General features: G+C 30.2%; 1 protein-coding gene and 1 long non-coding RNA gene across 3 annotated transcripts in view; one reads left to right on the forward strand and one right to left on the reverse strand.

Annotated features, from left to right (window-relative positions):
• The window catches only part of LOC132743290 (protein Wnt-6-like), a 59,294-nt gene that overhangs the window by 6,988 nt on the left and 31,496 nt on the right, over positions 1 to 20,810 (reverse strand). The window contains exons 3-6 of one of the 2 annotated variants that reach the window (XM_060731827.1): positions 13,059 to 13,133; positions 12,302 to 12,447; positions 2,420 to 2,694; positions 71 to 1,993 (exon numbers count right to left, since the gene is read on the reverse strand). In XM_060731827.1, coding sequence (XP_060587810.1) covers positions 1,532 to 1,993; positions 2,420 to 2,694; positions 12,302 to 12,447; positions 13,059 to 13,133 — 958 coding nt within the window. In that variant the 3' untranslated portion in view covers positions 71 to 1,531. Of the gene's footprint in view, positions 1 to 70; positions 1,994 to 2,419; positions 2,695 to 12,301; positions 12,448 to 13,058; positions 13,134 to 20,810 lie in introns of those variants that run through there. The other variant, XM_060731828.1, reaches the window with a different exon arrangement.
• Positions 5,621 to 20,810, forward strand: part of LOC132743291 (uncharacterized) — a 40,779-nt gene continuing 25,589 nt past the window's right edge. Inside the window, exon 1 of the long non-coding RNA XR_009627553.1 lies at positions 5,621 to 6,857. This is a non-coding gene — a long non-coding RNA (uncharacterized LOC132743291). The remainder of the gene's footprint in view (positions 6,858 to 20,810) is intronic.

Raw genomic sequence — 20,810 nt, forward strand, 5'->3', positions numbered from 1 at the left:
TTTCTGTTGTGAATAACGATTGTAAACAGCACCAGAGCGGATAACAAAAACATATAGATAAAAACAAACATTAAAAATTACTATAACTTTATTTTAGTACATTGTTATACAATGACAAATTTGTTGATTTTCTATACAGATATAAGGTTTGTTGTTCTAGATCTAAATCGAAAAAAAGAAATTAAGCGTCATTCATAAAATGTACACTACTTTTTTACTTACAGCAACATTGTAAATTCATCAATTTTTATCCAATGAAACATCACAATACTTTCGTGGTGCTTTATTTGCTTAAATTTATAAATAAAACTTTCAGTTATGACAAACAATAGGTGTTGCAAGTATTGAATTATTTCTTTGATATTATTTAAAGTCGACATGAAGGCATATAAGTGTGTCTTAAGTAATAAATTACTCAATCTTTTATAAAAGCTCTGACGTCAATATTTTCCAAAAAGTATTTTCTCCTGCACAAACACAAGAACATTTACTATGAACATTCACATGAATAACCGTGAGAACAAATAATTCCTTTTTAGAATCTTGTCGGACGTTTGTTTGAAAATTTGACTCCACTGAGTTTGTTATTTTTTATAGGAAGGGATCGACCATTTTATGTAGGTTTTGAATAATAACTTGGGAGCAAAATTCCATATCATTTTCTCAGAATCATTATTTCTATTGTCCAAAATAACCAACACATTTTTTTTCAAAGGGTATGCAATCAACAAAAAATTCATTTTCAAGTTAATTATCATGATTATAAATCTTTATAATCTTTTGCATATTTTGCATACCCATTGTAGGAACAACAACAAATCTAATCAAGAAATTAAAATCTTTCGAGTTTTTAGGATTTTCGATCTCAGCGGAGTTCGTTTAAAGCGGTTTACATTAAATGTACAAAGGTCAAATCATGAAACAAAAGGGAAAAAAAAGCCTACTTGTGCAATACATAAGAAAAGATATATACATCATTACATCTGTTAAACAGGTCAATAATCCATTAATGTGTAGATTCATATGTACAAATCAAATTACTACACATACTGAGATTTATAATCTTAAACACAAATGCATACAAGTTTCAACACTTGAACATCAAATTTCTGACAATTCATTCTGTTCGTCTAAGTAGTGGATCTTTTCCATCGTTCCAAGTCTTCTGAATATGTACCGCCCCTAGATACAAGAAATCAGAAAAGCAAAAACAAAATGAACGAGGAAAAGATTAACAAACGCCGGTTTAACTCTGAAAAAATCGGCATGCTATCTCAAAGTCTATCTGCTCACTGTATACGAATTTACATAGAAGTCTAGTTCAAAGCATGTATGTTTATCGTTAAGAAAGCACAAAGAGCGAATTTCTAGCCGTCTCTCTCTCTCTGCTCCCCCTTCTAAAGTATATGTTCAGCATATTGCTTTTTATACAATTTACAGAATATGAACACTTAGAGTTTGATCATCTTGTATCCAATATGACACTTAAGAACAAACACATTTCCCTTTCGGGAATGTAATTTTCATGTTTTCAAAGGCACTTTGAAACAGTCTGTATAGACTTACACGTTTTACACATAACCTGACAACACCAAATAAACTGACATTTACAGTTTTCATTCACTGTTAGTTGTGTACTCTTGTAGCCACGGTTGCAACACATCAAACTACACCCATCAATCCCCATAGAATTTGGATTACATAATCTACCATGGGTTCCTAACGACCCATATTTCTTTCTCGGTTTACAGAAATTAGGAGATTGTTCTGTATACAAGAGGTCCTCATTTGATGGCGGTTTAATAGTGTCATCCTCAGTCACAAGGCTTCTGCCATCATTAGAAATAGTCACTTTAGACGCACCATCAAACTTGTCTTTCAATCTTAGACCAACGTCTCTGAATGAAGGCATGCGTCTCCAGCACGTTTTTAAGGCACATGTTCCCGATAAACCATGGCACTTACAATCTTTTGTCATATGCTCCCGTACCGCCTAGAAAAAGAAAACAAGAAAAGTCAAAGGGAAGCAACAGAGCAGAAGTATTTGCAGATTCTTTAAGAATGAACACATTTAGACAAGAACCTACGAACATTTACATTCTCATGTAATTGCTAGATATTCTATAGATTAATAGAACGTCTGAAAATGTTGTTTAATGTGTATGGTTTTGACATAAGATAAGTATTTACAGAGAAGGTATTACGGGCAGCAAATAGTCTTATGAGCAAATTCAGATATTGTTGCGATGATTATTTGTTTCGTTTGTATTATTTGTTTCCATTAAACCACAGGACTGAGGTGAAATCTAAATCTTCATTAAAATTCAAATTCTGGCATACAGAATACAGGTCGCACTTTGTATACCTTTTTAACGGCGGTCATTCTTTATTTTTAAACTAGACTTAATTTTAGACTTACCAGACGCCCAGCCTCATTATTATGCTGTCTGATTTTAGAGGTCAAATCCCCTTGTTTCTTTTTCCTCCTTGCGTCCATAAATTCCTTTGATTTCTGGTACCCAAAATTCACATCGTCATGGCAACCACCCCATTCCCATTCGCCGTCAGAGGCAATGTCTCTAAGATTGTTATCACACGTGCATTGAACCAGGCCCCCTCTACTGCAAGCCTTTGTGACTGTAAACACCACGCCCGCGGCAGTTATTGCATATACAAATGCGGTTTCCCTGGTATCTGAAATTAGATACACGACTTCTTGTATATCATTAACAAGATCACCTCTCTCTCTCCTACGGATGTCTACTGAAATTACTAAAATCTGAAATCTATTGCCGGTTATATTGGTTGGTAAATTGTTCTACACCTGAAACAAAATGCACCATTGCAACGTTACACAAAACCTGCATTGAAATTTATTCGTTATAGTAACATTTCCATTATCACATAAAATCAAAATCAACCGTTAAGAAATAATGCAAACTTGTTAGTGTAAGGAATACTGTTGATATTTTTAAGCAAAGATGCAGATCGAATTTCTGTATTAGATAAGTGAAAGTCCAGTAACAACTAAAGCCTACATTATACGTAAAGTTAACTAAGAAGAAGAAGAAGAAGAAAATGCATTAAATTTGCATTTCTTTCTAAAGTGTGTATGAGAGAGAGTTAAGAGCTTAACTTGGGGGTTGTACTGTTCTTTCAAATAAGTATTTTAGCATGTTTTTATCCAGAAATATATGCTACAAAGATAGTCAAAAATAGCTCTTTATTTATAAAGTAGAATGCCTCCAGAATCATGCTAATTTTTTATGAAATTTTAAACTAATGTGAAGAGAATTAAGAAAGTAATTTCCACATTGTAAATGGCATTCTCAATCCGCGAAAATAACACAATGGAGTGGATATGGAAAAATAGTTGTTACTGCGTTAATAACGTAGTAGAGATATAATGATAGATACTTCAAAATCTGCTAATAATCGCACATAACATGTAAAACATTACTTGAATCTTGAATCGTTTTACTTTTCTTCAAAATCTTAAAAACACCTTTCTCAAGATTGATTTTCGTAAAATATTTTGGCTCATCTATAGGCATGCAGCTTTAAGATATGCTTATATATGTTGTAACTCAGTTAGCCTAATATAAAACATTATGTTCACGATAAAATATGAATAAAGTATGAGCTGTTAGCATAACATTTGAAATATATATCTTGGGAAGAATGATGGTTTATAATGATTTTAAGAATGGACAGTCAGAGATAATTGACAAAAGTTTGGAAAAAGAAGATCGCACGAAGTCGAAGAAAATACGAGATTTAAAAGGCACATTATGCCTCAGATACAAATAACTTTTTACTTCTTTAGAAAGGACAAATATGAATTGTATAATGTTTAAATAATGGTTTGAGAGAATGTTAGATGCTTGTTACCTGAAGAAAGAAGCGATAAATATGATATAATTTATCATAATAGTAGCAAAATGTAAACAAAGTACATGTGCTATTTTGACTTTTGGCCAAATACAGATTCACTATAATTGTACATATTGCTAAAAAGCAGTCGATAAAAAAGCATGTTCAGGTAATTGGCCAATGAAAAACATTTTAGATATTGTAAAAGTACATCACAATTAAAAAGGTTTTAAAAAAATTAAACATTTCTGAGATATTAATAGCCCTTAAGTTGATTTAATATGCTTATGAGAGAGATTAACGAAAAAATAAATATCATGATGTTAAGAACTACCAATAAAGATTGTTTGTTTAAATGTGTGGTAAGATATACGTAAATGTCTAAAACAAGGCGAAAATGCGGATACAAACATACATAAAATCATATTTAGCTTCATTTTAATATATCTCGTTCAATTTACGACGTGTGATTAAATCTGATAAAATGTATATATAATCCTCTATGAACGATGCAAGCAAAACAAACATATATTGATGACTCGTTGAAGCAGAATTCATATGACTTATACGCGAACATGTTACACAGACAATGCCCCCTAGCACCTGCTTAAGCAGTATTTAAAATTCAGACTTAGAAAATCAGCAGATTGTTATCAACAGCCACAGAACATACAATATAACTATCATGCACACATACAGGTACATGCAAACACAAAACGTTTATCTTTCTCTACAAAACTCAAAGTAAGATTCATTATAATTGGCACAAAATTTCAAAATATCAAAAGAAATTTCAAATCAAATGAATAGACGTTGAGTGGCAATTACTATATTTTAATCTCACAAATCACTGCACTTGTATCTCTGCTTACAAATTTCAAATGCCATTCAATATTGTTAAAATCATGTTTTGCTACATATTTAGTTTCTTTGACTTTGTTGTCAATGCTGCACTAAAGTATTGTTGCCATGCTTAAAGATTCCATTGAGCATCGGGACAGTTGCAGTTGTATCGATGCTCTTACATTTTAATACCTATCGTTTCATTCCACACAGATTTTATGTACATTTATATTTAAAGTTTATAAAGCCGTATATCTGTTGTTTATAGTTTACATTTTTTATGTTGAAATTTTGAAAAATAATCTGAAAGAAATATCTTTGTATATTTTCTTAGAAGCGAAAGTCTTTGCTAAATAGTTACAAATTCCTACTAATAAAAATAGCAGCATACTATTTTGTTCCTTATGTTTTTTATTTGTTTGTTAGTTTGTTTGTTTGTTTGTTAGTTTGTTTGTTTGTTTGTTTGTTTGTTTGTTTGTTTGTTTGTTTGTTTGTTTGTTTGTTTGCTTATTTGTATTAATGTTTATTATTTTTTTATTTATTATTTTGTTGTTGTTGTAATGTCAAATAACAGTGGAATTTATATTACAATTTTTTTTAAGAATTCACCTTAAGTTTATGGAAAAAAACATTATTTTTATTAAATATAACTTTATATCCTTGAAAAATCAATTCATTCTATTTTTTAACTTTGATGTTTATAACTTTAAAACTTCAACTATTTAGTACTGATTTATTTTCCACCAAACGCATAATCTTTATTTATACATTGAATATAGGATTAGCTGTTAAAATAAGTTTAATTGTTCTCGGAATATCAGGACGTATTCAGAAAGATACAACATTTATAGTTTAAATAAACCAATTTTGCTTTTTCTGTAACGATACTTTAATTCCGCTTACTTATAATTCTTTCTTATAATTCTTTCTTATAATTCTCACATATAACAAGTTCCAGTATGAACTTAGGGGTGTTCCTTTACAGACAATTCTTATAACAAATATAGAAAGCTTCTAGACCGTTATTAGCATGTCAATTATTGCAACCGTTAAAGTACATAATTATGTATTAGATAGCCTATGTAACAAGGTGAAATTGACTGATTGTTTTATCTTGTAAGAATAGCCAAATTGAATTACACAAGAATCTAAAATGAAATAAACCAGAAGCAATGTTTAACTATTTTGCCTACCTGTCTGAGTTGTTAATAACCACTTACTACAGGAAAAGTTATTTACGGACCGAGTTCTTGGACTCGATAGTCCACGAATGTAATTTCAAAGCTAAAGCATTCATTTGCCGGCAATATCTAATTTTAAACTAAATAAACCATTAACATACAATCTACTCATTTTTACATCATACCAACTCGGTACATAAAGTTAAAGCTTAAACCCTTGAGGTAATTCAGGTTTACCGTGAAAAAAGCAATTTTCCACCCTAAGCAATATTCATGAAAAATCTTTTTATTATAGATATAAGGCCGTCTCGGTACAAGCAACATCTACTTTTCTTATAAAATGTAGATACATGTAAATGCATGGTGAACTTTGGATAAAATACTCGAGTAAGACAATCAGTCCTGGAGTACACACTTCAGATGAATGGCCCATAACCCTAAATTCAATTTACCGAGAAACATTTTTGTAAGTTTATATCGTTAAAACACTCTATGCGCAGCAGAATGTTCTCCTATTCCTTTAAATACGCGCAGCGGCATCTCTTTGATGTAAAAACGGTTATTCAAATTTAAGCACCGAAGTTCTTTGAAGTGCCTATTAGTTCTAGTAGTTATGTAATAAACAACAAGATTTCCTAGATGAAACCCAGAAAAAACAGTTTTTCAAAGCCTTTGAAGTCTGTAAAATAACTCTATATCTTATCTTTTTTAGATAGTCCATAGCTTGTGATGTTTTAATACTTAAGTCCTTAAATATTTCGTTTGCATTTTTTTTCACAAAGTAATAAATTTTGATGTTGCACGCGTAAAGCTAAAAGTATTTGTTTAAGAGTCAGACATTTTCTCAGTGTTATTAAAGTTGCGTGGCTTTGTTTCATACAAAATTATTTTGTCAAATGAATCGGATACCGTAATTTGAATTATTCTTACACATTAAGTTCTGGAGTTTATAGAATAAAGGTAAGCGATTTAGATATAAGTCAAATGTGTATAAAATATTATATTCTTCAAGCACCTTTTTATCTACATGTATTGATAATTCATTCATGATTTTAGTCCATACAAAACTATTCTTTTTTTAAAATAAAAAAATCGTATATAAATTAGATAACTTTTTATAGTGAATTTGGTGAAAAACATTAAGTTACATAAATAATACCTTATAAACATTCAAAGTAAAAGTTGACACAGTTGTTTTTTTAAATCACTTATTTTATTTAATTCATCCGTCTACTAATACTTAAATTTTGTTAGTTAAAAGTTTCAAAAACCATCATCGAATATTAATTAATTCAACATTGAAACTTCTAAGTGTAATGTTAACAAACTAAAATAGAAGGAGCATCCTCATAATCACTGTAAGAAGTGCTTCCCTTGCTTGCTTTAACAAGAAGTCATCTGCAACAATATAACATCGTTAAAGTTCACCTAGGCAATCTCAATACAGCCATGTAATGTACTGGAAATAGCAATTTACCACCAACACCATAATTTTCTATGACGTCACACATGGTGTACGTGCTTTTAATATTAGCTTTTATTCGGCAATATTATAAGTTCCGTTCTTCAGCAAGGATGAGCGTTTTAGAATATGATTTGTTGATGAAATTATAGCAAATATATGTTAATTAACGACCTATATAACAAAGCATATGAAACAATAAATCATTACATTATTGAATGTTATGATTTCATCACTGAATAATATAATATCATCATGAATCTTATAATATCATCACTGAATTTTATATTGTCATCATTTAATTTCATAATTTCATATTTTTTTTAATATCATCATAGAATCTTATAAAATCAGCATTGGTTCTTATAATATCGTCACTGATTTTTCTAATATCTTACAATCTTTAATATCTTAATATCTTTCTGAATCTTACAATATCAACATTAAATCTTATAATATCAACATTGAATGTTATAATATCATCATGAATCTTATAATATCATCATTGAATGTTACAATATCATCATGAATCTTATAATATCAGCATTGAATCTTACAATATCATCATTAAATCTTATAATATCATCATTGAATTATATTATATCATCATTTAATTTCATAATTTCAACATTAAATATTATTATATCAGTTTGAATCTTATAATATCATCATTGAATGTTATAATATCATCATTGAATCTTATAGTATCACCATTGAATCTTATAACATCATCATTGAATCTTATAATATCATTATTGAAACTTACAAAATCATCATTGAGTCTAATAATATCAGCATTGAATCTTACAATATCATCATTAAATCTTATAATATCATCATTGAATTATATTATATCATCATTTAATTTCAAAATTTCAACATTAAATCTTATTATATCAGTTTGAATCTATCATCACCGAATATTATAATATCATCACAAAATATTATACATGTAATATTATTCAATACTTTCAAAAGAATAGAATTGCGTGGAAATATGAAGCAACGAATCTCTGTCTTAATTCATAATTTTGTTGTTTTAATAATTTTAATGGGATTGATAGGGATATTTTTGAATTAAATATATCCTGGGGGAAATATAAGCCTTATTTGGCGCATCATTAAGTAATACGAAATAAATCTAGGATGAAATTATTATTTGTTGAAAATAAAACTACCATTAATAGATAAAAAAAATAAACCAATTAAAATAAAGGTTTTACTAAATCTGTAAAGAGCCTCATATGAGTGGCACCCATCTTTGTTTTAAGGTACATTGTACCAGGAATGACTTTCTAATAATCAATCAGATATTTAAATGGTTCATTACTGCTAATGGGTAAAAAAATACATTCAATATTAATTAGTTTACTTACAGTAAAAGAGTAAAAAGTTAATAAAAAATCCACTGTAATCAATAATGTCATGATGGTTCCAAACCTTAACAGAAGTAGTATATATAAAAAGGTAAAGGTAAAGGTCTTGTTTATTATAGTGTCACCCCTACTGAAAGGGCCAGCCATTTTGACTTATGAGACACCTTTTGGTTGCATACCATGTACCTCCCAATTCCTACCACTATGCCAGGCGCCAGGCGGATAGAAATCGGTAACCATTCATTTTAACTACCTCGCGGCTCACGAAGCGGCCATTTCGGAACGAGTCCCACGAGAAACATATATATGTAAGAAGTATTTGTGTTCACAAAATATTAAAAAATCTAACATCCAGCTAAAGATGTCATATTTTTCTATAAAATTCTATTTGAAAAACTCTTTCATGCATCATAATTTACTCATTAAAGCCTTATTTGTAATTGTTTGAAATTCCTGGTATAAAGTACTGTAAGGATACATGTCTACGTCACAACAAAATTTAGAAAAGTATAGACAGAGTCGATTTCAAATTGATGTTTGTTATGAAAGCATTTTGAAAACATGCCGGAATTTTTAAGATGTATATTGTTTTACAAATGATCTCCACTAATGTCATAGCCTAATATTAAAAAGAAGCCAGACTTAATAAACTGTATCATTAAAACATATATGTATACAAGATAATATGCATTGGATAATATTCATGAATTACTTGTCATAATTTAAAGTGAAATTGCCTTTTACTACTGACTCCAATGTCCAACATTTTTACAAGAAATATTTTAACTAACAAATGGAATTAACAGGAGAAATCCCCGTATAATAAAAAAAATAAAAGAAACAAAAACGTACCTTTGTGCAAGGTAAAGGAGAATACCAAAATAGCAAGCTATTTATTATTAGGGTAATTAACAAGTTTGGAATATATTAATTTAAACAGCTAATCTAGTAGGTTATAGGACCGCTATCGTCTGCGCCAGAGAAATCTGTAACGCTTAATTAGCGATGTTTAATGCTGTGTTTTTATTAAGAGCGAGACTTCCATGCCAGATTTCATAGGGATTTGGCATACATTTTGGTGGAAAAAGCATCGCTGTTCCTGGTCACAGTTCCAATGTTTTGACCTCACGCGTGTGTCGAGATTTGGATAGATTTTACAAAAGATAGATATAATTAACTTATCGCTTTGTCTGATAATGAGGGTATGAATCACTCACGTGAGATACGGTTTCGAAATTGTCTTAATTCAGATTTATGACGGCTTTTATTTTTTGCGATTCTTTCTTACTTTTTTGTATTTGTTTTGTTCTCTGTCATGTAGTGCAGAAACTTTATTCTAAGTTTGACCTTCATCACCAGTCATCATTTACATTGCTCTCCTAATGTTAAAACATATCATCATTGATTAGGAAATACTCGTACAAAGTAACGTTCAGTCTTGGTCATCCCTTTACAAATCTTTTAGAAACCTATAATAACGAATTCACATATTTCATAACCTTTACTTACAAAAATTATCCTAATTTAAATTTGTTCTCGCCCTATAAAAAACTATTGATTAGCAAAGAACACCGAATGATCGCTTAAATGATATACATCATTCACTTTTTACTTAGCAAAGTTGCTTTTTCAAAACGTACCTATCATGCTTTTTTTCTATACTCTACTCATCTATTAATATATATGTTTTGCAGAAATTTATTGAAATCTAGGAAATTCTTACTATAAAGTATGTCCAATTTGAATAGAAGAATGCACAGACTAGTGTTTGGGAAGCTGCATTCCGTATTTTTGGTCACGTCAATTTGGTCCTGTCTTTAAAAGACTGCCATTTTTAAGGCCATTATGTACTCTAGTGTTTACCTATAGTGAGTAGAGTTTAAAACATAATATGTCTTCAATGCATTGACTCCGAATATGTTTATTTTACATTTAAAATGAAACTGTTTGGCAATTAGCAATGTTTTCAAATATCAAGTTTGAGCATAATATATCTTTAAAGTTTTGTTAATCTTAGAGTTTGGTTTCACATATTCATCTTTTAAAAAAAGATAATAATAAAGATTTAACTAAACGTACCAGTGTAGTCTGTTCCTTTATCTTGTTATCTTATATTATAAAATTCCAGCATTACTTGTTAACATTAAAAAAAATCATTGAAAAAAAAATCTAGCATCAAATAAAAGATAACACCTTCATATGATTTTATCAAACTGTATAAACTTTAAGGAGCGGTAATCATTTTAATATTAATGTTGAAGATTTTTCAGACCAATTATCAAATGACCTACTTATTGTGCAGACAGATTAACTGAACAAGATAACAAAGTTGAAGTCTATAAGCCCTGAACTAGCAGCCATGTTCAAAACTAAACTCCTCCTGTGAAATTTAATTAGAAGGTGTTTGCCAAAATAGATGTGCTAGGAATTTGCAAATGCACGGGGAAAAGTATATTCAGTTCTCTTTATTGACTGCATCGCCATCGGAAAAGAAATAAAATATAGTTATAGCATCATATTTGATTGAATTTCAAGTATATTACCACTTGTGAATCTTTCATTGCCCGCAGCGAAATTCAATGTTCCGCTCAAGAAAAAAAGTTGGCATTTCGGTTAACAACAGCTTGACATCGATTCTTGCCAACATCTTTGAAATCATGTTTTACATATTATGCTATATTTCGACACTGTCACTGCAAAAGACATAAAGGTTTTACCACCTGCTGATATTGTACCAGTTTTGGGATAGTCTAGACGATTGGTATTGTTTTGATTGAATATGAAAAGTACCTTTCAAAATTACAAAAAAATACAATGCTGAAGTTTTCAAATATTTGCAAAAGTGTATAAAAATGGCGAGGCAGTCATTTCCATCATTTACATCAAAGCAAACGTTTCCTTTTATACAAATCATTTTTTGATATGAGTGAAAACTATTGTAGATGTTAAAAATAAAATGTCAATCTAAAACAGTTGAAAAGTCTTTGATGTACTAGTATATTCATTGAATATGAAAGTATCTTTTACAGTCTTACTAAGACTGTAATCCCTTGCTCAATTTATCAATCTTTGGATTAGGCTTGAACCGTCTGTCCCTTGATTCGTTGCTCAAATCTTGTTAACATTAGTTGCATTAAAATTTTATATGTCTCTTCAGATAAACCATTTCTAGAGATTGTGATATTGGAATTAATATAGATCTAGTTCTAGAAATTTGTTTAAAAAAATCTGAAATCTGATTAGATTTTTTTGTCGAGAGACCCTTCAGACTTAAATCAGTAGAGTCATAATGAAAGAATCGTATACATTTTATATTTTCTGTAGAAAAAGAAAAAAAAACTTATGCCTAAGTTCTGAATAAAATCTTTGAATTTTAAATTTACTTTAAGTGCTTTGCTAACCGCATTTTTGTTTTGTATTCATTTTTCGTTTTATTATACTAAAACAATTTTTGAATCAAAAGGGATATTTGCTATATTTGTTAAACTCGAAATTGTAAAATGTAAATATATAAATGTAATTGTAAGTGAAAAGCATATTCTTTGATGTTATCATATTTTTATTACCTCTTCTAAGAATTCTGGAGAAAGACTTTCTGGCTGTTGTGCAGTTCCATCTTCTATACTGGAACTGATACTGACATTCTGCAATAGCTAACTTGGCACCATTTACGACCTCGTCAACAATCTCTTTCTCCCGGCGACAGATTTGCCTGCAATTGTGATTAAATATGCTTTTTACTTGAACAAAAAATGTACGACTTACTAGTTAATAAAATCGCCGTTGACCGACAACAAAACTGTGATACAATTCAGCTCCTAGGTAGAAATAGCAACAGTTCAACAGTACAGTGATTAGTCAAACTGTTCAAACGTTTTCATCAATATTAAATAGTAAATATTATCAGGTTTATCACAGAATATGAAACTTGACTTGGAAAGTTCTAAGAAACTCATTTTTCTGTCGTTTTGATCAAATATTTAATAAAATTTGCAAACACACTTTCAGTCTAATGGTTTAATTATCAAAAATGCTATTTACAAAATCTATATATTTATAAGATATATCTTTTACGTATTATAAATACATATATATGTGTATATATAACATATCATCATTTTAAATGAACTAAATCTAATCGTCATAATGGCATCCGAATGAAACAATGACACTTATTGTTCATGAATTACATAATAGCATGGGACCAACGATAGGAAGGCAGCTCAAATATTCAATTTGAGTTTGAATATTTATGCTGCCTACCTATACTTGGTCCCATCCGATTATTTAATATAACATTATAAAGTTTTGCAATAAACATACCTTTGTTTCCCAGATAGCTTCCTATTCTTACGACATATCTTATTGGGCTCCATGACAAGCGGGCTTCCGACTGCCCTGAAGATATAAATGAAGAGAATAACTTGATAAATGATTATCAAAACACTATCTGACATGATTTTTTATAACTAAATAAACGCTACATACAAAAAGCTCGTAACTGCCCTGAAGAAAATATAAAAAGAATAGTAAGGTAAATATAATAAGTTAGATAATATAATATACATGTGATTATGAGATTAATGTATCACGTATAGTTTTAAATTAATACACAGTATTGGGCTTCTATCTGTCACAAATATAAGAATATAAAATATCAGAAGGACACGAAACTATAAAAGAAAACACAGTATATATAAAAATGATATGCAACCCTCTTAAAACAATCGTAAACATATTAGAGCCATGTTAATGATCCCAAATTCTAGAAAAATTGGCTAACTATTGCTAAGAATGTCTAAAATTAGAGACGGCGTCATTTTGTCTTAAAGTTTAAAATTAAGTTGGTCAGATGATGTATCTTAAACGCATGGATGTAGAAATATCATGATGTTTCCATGGAAACAACAATTCTTCTAATTTGTTTCAATAGTATATAAAGTACGATAGATATTCCAATTAAAAATTTATGTATATAAAATATACTTTCAAGTACAGGTTATACCATATAAAATCACTATAACTACAATAATATTAATATGATTATTCAACTGAAAAATGCATCATCTTATTTGTTATTTTTCAAGGCAATGAAAGTATTAATTTATATTATCATTATTATCATATAACATTTAAACAGAGAGGATAAAAACAATACACAATTTTAAATTCAACACAACATTACAGGAAATAAACAAAACGGTAGTACAAATAATAATAATGATGTTAAAAAGAATAAGATAAAATTAAAAATCATGACAATGATGATGTTGATACTAATACTAATGATAATGATGATGACTTTTTATAGCATATATTTATGTGACTATAACGATGTTAGGGTCTTAAAGATTTACTTTATATTTGACTTAAATAAAATCAATAAAAATTACTAAAAAAATCTGCAAGCGCGTTTGATGTAATTACATATGAGTGTTTCTAATACACATATTTTATTCATACTCTGATATCATTACTCAATGTTATAACATATAAGTTACACAGGATAAAGTGGTTACTTACATAAAGAGCAACCTGTAAAATAGGGGAAGAAAACTAAACTATTCACTCAGAATTGTTTTAAATAAAATAATGAAGTAAAGCGTTTCTTCAAGAAACATAAATACCTAAATAAATATAAAATTTATGTCCATTCAGCTGTCCATTTAATTCTAAAACCAAACAAGAATACATCTTTTTACATAATGACGTTAAATTAAATCTATAATCATTGAATAAAATATTTACGGTAATATATGTTATCAGAAAATATATTTAATGTGTGTTCATTCAACGCATTGAATGACATGGTTACACACTTGGCGATAAAGTAAGATAAAAAAATATTTTAATGTATGAAGGGTGAAAGTGAATAAGTCCACAAAGGGCACATTTTCCAAAATTATTTTAATATTGATAATAACAATTTGAATATTCTTATGAAATATTTCCAGATAAAACATGTTGATAAGAGTTCTAAATGATTTAATATGAACATCTATATGACATGAGGAATTACATTTTGTTCTAAAATAATTCATTATTTGTTACATACAGCTATGTTATATCGGATATCATGTATCTCATACCAAAAAACAGTCATATATAATACATTTAGTAATTATTTTATGTTTTTCTTTTGTCATGTCTGATACTGAATACTAAATACATTATTATTCATGGTATTACAGACCTTCTTCCATGAAAGCCCAATCCAGTTGTATGTTTAAAACTGAGAATGAATGAATACCGTAAGTTCTCAGCCCCCACATCATTTCTAACAGGCATATATTTGTTGGTAATTTGATACCCTTGATCTTCACCTAGCGCTTCTGATAATTCGCCGTTCATTTACGATGTATATAAGAGAGAAGTGTTTGTTTCTACATGCTAAATTTGATCTTCAGTTTGTTTTTAAAACGTTCGGAATTGAAAAATGCGGAAATGTACATAAAAATTATATAGTTCAGATGAAATACAGTGCAAAAGTTTTTTGGTTTTTATACTATGTGCATATTGGTGTTAATAAAAGAGATATTTGCCGCTGTGTTTCATCCATTCACGAGCACTTATGACCTGAAAATAAATGAAATCAAGAAAAAAATTAATATTACCATAATTTAGATAGTTTAAAAAAATATTATATCAATAAAATATCTAATAAAAATACAAAATGAAAATATCGCAGTTAATTGGGCGTCTAAGGTATACACACGTATGCTTCCCTCGTTGTCAGCCGAGATAAGACAAGTCACGTGACCGTTTTAACTCTACCTGAATACTTCAAACAGAGCGAATATAAGTTTGCTGATTTGCTAATATTTGTAATCAACCGGCCTACCTGCATAATAATGAATGTCTGAAAGATTTTGTTTTGTCTGGCTTGTTTAACGCGAACATTCTTGCACTGTAGATTCTATTTAGATTTCTTCACGTATCAGACAAATCATTTATAACATTATATTTCATCGCGAGACCTCCGTTTTATGAATTAAACGAATATAATAGATTATTTTGGCACGGAAAGTTGTTATCCAATGCTAATCACTGTTCATAGTGGTAGTCAAAGTAGGCGAGAAGTCGCTGTGGGGGATTGTCGCGACGTTTCGTAACGGATTGCCAAAACTTTGGCTGAAGCATTTCTTCGTTCTCACTTATTCTGAAGGTTATGAATCAAAAACTGAATTTTTAAGAAATCTGTCTGCACTTTTGTTCAGGCTTTTGTTTAAACAATATTTATTTCTTCTTCAATATTTATTTCTTCTTCAATATTTACAAACAAAATTACAGTACATAGATTGCATTGAGTAGAAAGTAAATTAAAGCTTATAAGAAACTCTCTTCAACATTTTTTTCAAACTTTGCCATGTTCATAAGACTCATTAAGGTTATACTGATTAATTCATTTTATATTTACAACACATTTAAGTGCAAAAATCATTTTTTTTTTCATACCCGAAATAGTTTTAGTATTTAAGCATCTTTCTTCTTTAGTTCTTACGATTGAAACTTAACCCATAGCCAACATTATCTACTGCTTAGGTAAAGTATGTCCAATTAGAAGCTTTCCTTTAGTTCACAACTGGCTCCATAGACTATATAATTGTTTCCATAATATCTAAATCTTACCCTAAAATTATAAAACTTGAAGAAGCGGCTAATTCACATGACGAGATGCACAGTGCTGGTGTTCTTCGTGCACGTGGGAAAAAAAATGAATAAGCTAATAGTACCCTCATTTTCAATTATATTTCATTTGATAATGCATTTCATTCAAACAATATTTGACTGCACTTTTTAAAGTTATATTGCTTTTGTTTTATGAATATGTTTTATTCTCAATATTCGTATATATGTGCCAAATTTTAGTGTTGCATACAGTTTTATTTCTTGAACGCTTGAATGCATACAACAATCATGTTTGCCTGACAACACCCTATATTCTTTTAGATAAAAATATCCTAAATGTTTCACACGCCATTATTCTTCGGTTCAGAACTGTCTCTATCTTATAATTTGTTAAGCGAGTCTTATCGAGATAGTTTTTGAAAGACGCCAATTATACTGGCTTTAGATAACTGTTACAATGTAAAAATAAGATAGGGCAATACCTACATATTCATTTTCATATCGCTAAGAAAAACGAATATAAACATCTTGGTAGTAGAAAGTGTAGAATATATTACCGTACATTTTTTAACATTTTCTTTTTTCTTGAGTAAATTTTTAAGTTGATGTTTCATTTGTTCACTTGTTTTCAATAGATGAATAGTTCCAAACAAATATGCTTTGTTCCGTCAGCAAGTTCCCTTAATCGAAAATAATTGAAATACATTAGTATTTGAATAACTTAAGTGTATTACTTTACATTTATTTTAAAGATATTAATTAAATATATATTTAAAGATAAATTACAGAAATTCAGATATCTTCCAATAACGTGTGTTTGTAGAAATTTACAAAGTTCTAAAATCTAAATATCAAAAATAAGCGCAATAAATATAGAGCATTTACGCACTTAATATGATAAATATGAACTTAATATGAATAATAACCGCACTTGATATGGATAGTAAGCCACTAAATATGATGAAAACGCACTTAATAAGAATAATAAACGCACTAAAGATTAAAAATAAATGCACTTTTAATGAATAATAAACGCACTTAACCTAAATAATAAACGGACCTAAAGTGAGGTATAAACGTACTTAATATGATGAAAACTTACAAACCGACTTTTCTTTAATTTTGCTGACAAAAAGTACAAGAGAATCAACATTTCAATGGTATTTTTCCATGTAGAAAAAGAAAAACCAATATTTTTAAGGAAGTTCCATGATTGTTTATCTTTTCGCCCATTAAAACGTTCAGCTCTTGTTTTAAATTTAATTGATGTTATTTTATCATTCAAAACCCTTTGGAACTAAATACATTCTATTTTTGTTTCTATTGCTTATTTTTGATATATATGTTTGTATCATAACTGAGAAGTAGGGTCTTTGCTCTGTGATAGTGTTATATGTTGGTCTTCTATTGATTCAAAACATGCTTTGATAATCAGTACCAACACTGCACGGTTAGTACCTGTATTCACACTTATTCTTATATGCCATTCAGTTTTCTGTTTGAATAATGTATAAAAACGTTTTACAAACATGTCTAAACTTGCTATTCTAACCATAGACATCTTTACATTTTTGGCAATTACCTGTTTTGATGCATTATTTAAACAAATGATTAATTTGGTAGTATTAAAGTATTTTTTCTTTATTTTTGAATCAAAAATGTATTTCTTTTATCCTCAATGAAAATATGAAAATAAAATGAATTGTGACAATCGCTAAAATGAACAAGAATTTGTAACAGAGTTACCAACGTCCCCCGCCCCGGGAGTTTTATATGAAGCATAAAATTGTGCTATTTCAAAAGATTGAGGTATGGATCTCAGGACATTCAGTCCAAAATTATGATCAATGCTGGATCTGCAAATGTAACAATAAATTTGTTAAAAAAATAAAATGAAACACGGAATTTAAAAATCTATCATGTTAAGCTTTGACCTCTAAGTGTGAACTTGACCTTGGAGGTAGGGGAGCAGGTGTTGTGCATGACATAACGTCTTATTATTGTGACTATTTGTGCCAAGTTATTTCAAAATCCCTTGAACTATGAAGAAGTTCTAGATTCAACACAAAATATACCCTATAACAGACTATGTTAATTTTTGACCTCTAAGTGTGACCTTGACCTTGGAGGTAGGGATGCAGGTGTTGCGCATGACACATCCTCTTATTATAGTGACTATTTGTGCGAAGTATTTTCACAATCCTTTGATCTATGAAAAAATTATAGACCTGACACAAAATATACCCTGTAACAGACTGTGTAAGTATTTGACCTCCAAGTGTGACCTTGACCTAGGAGGTAGGTGACCGGTTTTTGCGCATGACACATCATCTGAATATTGTTAACAATTATGGCAAGTATTTACAAAAGTCCTTCATAGATAAGAAAGTTATGGACTGGACACGACATATACCCTCAAATAGACAATGTTGACCTTGAATGAACAAGTACGACCTTGACCCTGAAGGTACGGGTCTGGTTGTTGCGCATGACACATCGTCTTATTATAACAAACATTTGTGCCAAGTTATCTCAAATTCCTTTGATAAATGACAAAGTTATGGACCGGACACGAAATATACCCTGTAACAGACTATGTTAATATTTGACCTCCAAGTGTGACCTTGACGTTGAAGGTAGGCAACTGGTTTTTGCGCATGACACATCGTCTGATTATTATGAACAATTATGGCAAGTATTTACAAAAACCCTTCATAGATAAGAAAGTTATGGACCGGACACGAAATATACCCTGTAACAGACTATGTTAATATTTGACCTCCAAGTGTGACCTTGACCTTGAAAGTAGGTGACTGCTTTTTCAGCATGACACATCGTCTGATAATTGTGAACAATTATGGCAAGTATTTACAAAATCCCTTCATAGATAAGAAAGTTATGGACCGGACACGAAATATACCCTGTAACAGACTATGTTAATATTTGACCTCCAAGTGTGACCTTGACCTTGAAGGTAGGTGACTGGTTTTTGCGCATGACACATCGTCTGATTATTGTGAACAATTATGGCAAGTATTTACAAAATCCCTTCATAGATAAGAAAGTTATGGACCGGACACGACATATACCCTCAAATAGGCAATTTTGACCTTGAATGAGCAAGTGTGACCTTGACCCTGGAGGTAAGGGTCTGGTTGTTGCGCATGACACATCGTCTTATTATAATAAAAATTTGTGCCAAGTTATTTCAAATTCCTTTCATAAATGACAAAGTTATGGACCGGACACGAAAGTGTGACGGACGGACAGACGGACAGACAGACGGACGGACAGACAGACGGACAGACGGACGGAGCCTATTTCTATATCCCCCTTTTTTCTTCGAAAAGGCGGGGGACAATAAGGGGTGAAAAGAATGAACTTTTCTATGTACTTCGGTCGGCATATAATGTTTTTTATAAAACAATTAATAGTTAATTGTGAAGTTCAGAGAAGCTAAATCTAAATAAAAGGGTTTCCACCAGGTATAAAGTATTATTTGTTCTGTGTAACATGAATGTTTCCATCGCTGATCTACTGATATATCTAGAAAGTGGATTGCTCTACAATTTTCCAAGAATTTTGAAAAATTGATAAAAACAATTATAGAAATGTATCATTTCAATATTCTTAAAAATGTTGAAGGTGTTTTGTCACGTCTGGCACATAATACTATCAACATTACTTTTTATTGTATCACAGACATTCTGTTATGCTCCAATTCTATTTAAGACACTAGGAGTTCAGTATGTTCGAGGCACGTAACGATTTCCTAATGTCATATCTATAGACCTCATTTGCAATGATCCTTTAGCAATATCCGGATTCGACTCATTAGCAAATTGTCAAAGGTTGTAAACAGAGTGCTTAAATAAGTTCGTAAAAATACAACAAAACCCCTGATTAAGTTTTATTGTTGTTGTTCATTTTATCTTCCATTCCAAACCAAACAAAAACATTTTGTTTAAAAAAATGCATATTTCTTACAGCAGTGCCAAGATGTTGCTCTTTTCTTAATAAGTGTATTTCTAGAAAACGTGTATTTGAACCGTGCCATGACAAAACCAAATTAATGGGTTTGCGACCAGCATGGATCCAGACCAGCCTGCGCAGTCTGATCAGAATCCAGGCTGTTCGCTTACCAATCTTATTACAAGAAGAGAAACTGATAGCGAACAGCATTGATCCTGATCAGACTGCGCGGATGCGCAGGCTGGTCTGGATTCATGCTGGTCGCAAACGCACTATGTTGGTTTTCTCATGGCACGGCTCTTTTATTTTGCTCTCGATGTCTCCGAGGAATCTCTCCTGTTTTCATAATTTCATTCATTGGTTAATGTAAGGTATTCAATAAAAGTACAATTTCTTCAGTTTTCCTGGGGCAATTTGGTGTGTCTTCTTACATTTTATGTCTGACACTAACAGCATAATTTATTTGTCGGTGCT

The sequence above is a fragment of the Ruditapes philippinarum genome, unplaced genomic scaffold, assembly GCF_026571515.1.
Source record: "Ruditapes philippinarum isolate M1 unplaced genomic scaffold, ASM2657151v2 ctg331_1_1_1_1, whole genome shotgun sequence".
Taxonomy (NCBI): domain Eukaryota; kingdom Metazoa; phylum Mollusca; class Bivalvia; order Venerida; family Veneridae; genus Ruditapes; species Ruditapes philippinarum.